The sequence below is a fragment of the Leptonotus elevatus genome, chromosome 17 (genome assembly GCF_054856555.1).
Source record: "Leptonotus elevatus isolate MCC_2025b chromosome 17, RoL_Lele_1.0, whole genome shotgun sequence".
Taxonomy (NCBI): Eukaryota; Metazoa; Chordata; class Actinopteri; order Syngnathiformes; family Syngnathidae; genus Leptonotus; species Leptonotus elevatus.
In genome coordinates this window covers 3,834,111-3,838,165 of record NC_141255.1, presented here as the reverse complement: position 1 = coordinate 3,838,165, position 4,055 = coordinate 3,834,111, and the positions used below count along the sequence as shown (strand labels likewise).

General features: G+C 42.4%; 1 protein-coding gene across 1 annotated transcript in view; it reads right to left on the bottom strand.

The window, feature by feature from the left end:
• LOC147159307 (prickle-like protein 1) overlaps positions 1-2,547 on the bottom strand; it is a 10,777-nt gene extending 8,230 nt beyond the window's left edge. Inside the window, exon 1 of the mRNA XM_086058038.1 lies at positions 2,443-2,547. Within this exon, the coding sequence (XP_085914164.1) occupies positions 2,443-2,469 (27 nt within the window). The 5' untranslated portion in view covers positions 2,470-2,547. The remainder of the gene's footprint in view (positions 1-2,442) is intronic.
• Positions 2,548-4,055: the final 1,508 nt, after the last annotated feature.

Sequence of the window (4,055 nt, the reverse complement as noted above, 5' to 3'; positions counted from 1 at the left end):
AAAGAGGTTTTCAAGCACATTCGGACTCGAAGAGGAATTGTCTCCTGCCTTCAGCAGTATTCAGTCACAGGAACACTTTCGATGAACGGGGCTTTAGTTTGCTTTCTGCGAATTCTCTTTCCCCACTCCTCCCACTTATTTCTATTTGCAAGACATCCTGATATACTCGCTTGAATACTGTACATTGATTTCACTACGGCGAAGGGAAAAGCCGAAAGGAAAAGAAGAAATTCTCACGTTATTTTCTGTCGTTACGGCGAAAATGCCATCGTGTGTATTTACATCCGTGCTTCGCGGCCACAATGCTGTAACTCTGTCCCGCTCAAACATGTAGGCGGGTTATCCCGAATATTTCAGAAAGCGGAATTTTGACCTTAACCCGGTGCTTCTAAATTATTTTTTGTTATCGGCCACAGGAGGAAGAAAATATTTCGCACTCCCCTAACTGTGCCGTGACTATAAATAGTATCATTTATTTATATAATTCTTGTAAGTGCACCTCTGCAGAGAAGCTGATAGTCCTTGCACACTCTTTGTCAATGACAGCACCACTGCCACCTACTGTACCAGATGCGCAATTACACTTTATTTTATCATGACAAAAAAAATCCAAGTTCCTGGGGGTCACACGCCCCCGGCATCGCACCGTGCCCCCTTTATTTGAGAAGGACTGCCTTAGCCCGAATATTAACTGTATGTAAACGCAGTCTTTCACATGCAAACCTGAACAGAACTTGTTTGGGGGCAAACAGATGCTTCGCATTAGCACCGCAGAGCATGCGTAGGTGTGATCTTTTACATGTATGAGGGCGGCACTATCTGGGTCGTGAGGATCTCGATGGCCTCTATTGGCAAAACAAAAAGTGCTTGGATGGCTGAAATTGCCAGGCCAAGTATGCTTGTCTACAGCTTTTAGATAAGACCCTGTGAATGGAAAAATTGGATTCGTAAAGCATTTCAGACAGAACAGGGGGAACCGTTTCCACCCATTATAAATGTCTGTCGCCCTTCAGGCTATCAAAGAAACGAGGATGGACAAGTATTAGCATTTTCGCTATTAGCATACAGTTCCATCAAAGCCCAGGGCCCCAAAACACGTTAGAAATGCTGTTAAAGACCAAACCAAAACTCCCGCTTGGAGACAAAGGAGTATTTGAATGTCGCTTTGTTCTTCTGTGCCCTAATCTATCAAGTTTTATGGTCCGATAGATAATGTTATCACCCTGGAGAATTCTCTTTCCACCCACTCCGCACCGCTATCTCGCGTAAACGAGTTAACACTAGTCATCAGCACAAATAGATGATTTAAGTCTATTTTGTGGCACCTCATCATTGACTATGTGGGATGTATTTATTAACACATAAGGCCATTGCATCTTCCTGTTAGACAAAATATTTTAAATGTGAGGTCTGAAAGAGGCAATTGTGTTAAAAGGGGAAATGTATTTTCATGTGACAGGGGTTTTTAACCTTGTTGTTCTTAACCCTTCTTTATTGATATATATATATATATATATATATATATATATATATATATATATATATATATATATATATATATATATATACATACAGTATATATTAAACACTATTTAGACACAAAAGACCTTGAGATGTTGTAGATTCCTCGGCCCCCGACCGACATGGCTAGCTCGCATTGGCAATAACACAATGGTTGTCTTTCGGGGGAAAACACAAACAGAAATTGCCAGGCACCGGCAGGGGACGTCACAAGGGGAAGGTTGGCCGAATGAGAGCGCACGTAATTTAAAAAAATATATATATATATATTTTTTTTTAGGAGTCACAACATTGGCCCTGTGTAAACACGGGCCAGATGTAGTCGGCTAACGGTTAACTGCGCGCTCCTCCCCCGCTTGACTGACACTTTTAGAGGGGTCTCTCCTTCCCCGCTGACGTTGGACTGACGAGGTCAAAAAGTTATTTTGAACATAAATCTTAATGCTGATTATAAAAACAGGTGTCATGATTCAGGTTGGTCCAAAAAAAAAAAAAAAAAAAACACTGAGTAGTTTATTATTTGATCATTTTGTGTGATCTGTATGAACATTACTTTTGTTTCATTTATTCTTTCGAAGTTCTCCGCACATAAAGTTGACTACCTCAATGCCGATATTCGACCAGATATTCGTAGCTGATGAGGACAAACTTGGAAGCAAATGCTGATGCAAGTAAAGCAAATGTTCCACATTGATTGAGGAAAAACATGAAATAGTGGAGTTCAAAGGCCGAGGTCATCACTCCTTCACTGCCGAAGTGTGTTATTTTAGGGCCAAATGGGTGTCGCAGGGTGCACGAGAGAGCACTTAACACGGCTCGAGCGAGGCCGCACTCAAACAAAACAAATACAGAAATGTCATATAAAATTCCTGCTCAAATTTGTATTGCGTTTCTTGACATCTTCATGTTTTTGGCCCTTACCTCCAGGAAAAGCATCTTTCTTCCCATCTCAAACGTTCCTCTCAGCTACATATCGGCAGCACCAAATGCGTCTTTGCTCTAATCAGTTCCAGATCCAACTCGGTCAGGAAGTGCCCCCCCCCCCTTCCTCCTCCTCCTCCTCCTCCTCCTCCTTTAAATGTCTCCGAAAGTTAGGAGGCAGCCCCTTTGCAGCTGCGGAGCACCTCATTTAGGGATGCAGAAGTCCTTGAGAAGGAGGTCCAAGAGGGGTGATGTCTCTATCTGGAGTGTCTCAAGATCCCAAGTGTGTAGTGAGTGCGTGTGTGTAGGCAGGTCTCACTGGATGGCCCCTCCCTCATTCCTCCCCTTACCAGCAAAAAAAAAAAGAAAAAAAAAAGCCTGCCACTGCACTTCAATCACACACACTCTTTCCTCCACTAAAGTGCCCCCCCCCCCCCACCCCCCCCTCTCTCTCTATCCACCAACTTGACTGCAAAGGAGTGCTTGATGACATGTACTCTCTTATGTTTATAAAAAATCCTCCTTAGTTTCAATTTAGGACAAACACATATTCAAAATTAAAAAAACTGGGCCACTTCAACTTTGTTGAAAATCAAATGTACAATAAATTATCACCAGGAACTGTTAATAACAAATCGCTATTGCCAACTTTTTTTCTACTCATCCTGCATTGTACACTCTACACTCAACAGTTGGGTCAAAAGTAACCCAATTATGGATCAAAAATGGACCGATCCGTTTTAGGGGTCAATTTGACCCAACTTTCTGGGTTGTTCTATACAAAATGACCCAAATAGTCGACCCAAGTACAGCATCCGACCAATATTTTTGAGTCGTTTTATCCCGAAAGACCCGTTTCTTGACTCAAAATTGGGTCAAATGGACCCAAGGAGAGGATCGGTCCATTTTTGACCCATCGTTGGGTTATTTCCCCAGGCATCATCCAACTTCGAAAAAATCCCCATGTATTCAATTCAAACGTTATATTGAGAAAAAATAAAAGTAGCTCAAGCAAATGAAAAACAGTCCACTTGAGTTAGAAATAAACCAATAGCAGATATTTGGGACGTCCTGTCCTGCTGCGGCAGCTCGAAGGTGACTTATTTGGACAAGGTCGCAAGCATCTGTCATTGTGAAAGGCCTGAAAAGCCGGAATCATTTAAAACGCTCCCGGGATGAAAAATGAGTTTACTCAATTGTCTGGCGGGACAAAGACAGCCCCCTCTTCCCCCCCCCTGACAACCGCGCTAAGTGACTTAACAGAGGGGACGGCGGGGCTGTTTGTCACATGCCAAATTTGCTGCCTCGAATGAGGAATGGCTCGGTTTGCTAACTCGCTTAACGGAGAGCGCTTTGCCAATGCGTGGAGAAACTCAGCCTTGAAACTTTAGCAACTTGGGCAGAAGACGTTTTCTCCCGTATACTTACTCTTTATATCAATAGAAATGTTCTCATGATTTACCCCAATAGCAATAGTCTTGGCATGGACTTGTGGTTTTTTTTTTGTTGAAAAGAACAATGGCAACACTGAATCCTGAATGCATTTTTCATGCTGCAGCTGATGATTAGATCATTGATGTAAACCAATAGTATTGTTATTGGAATCATGCCCC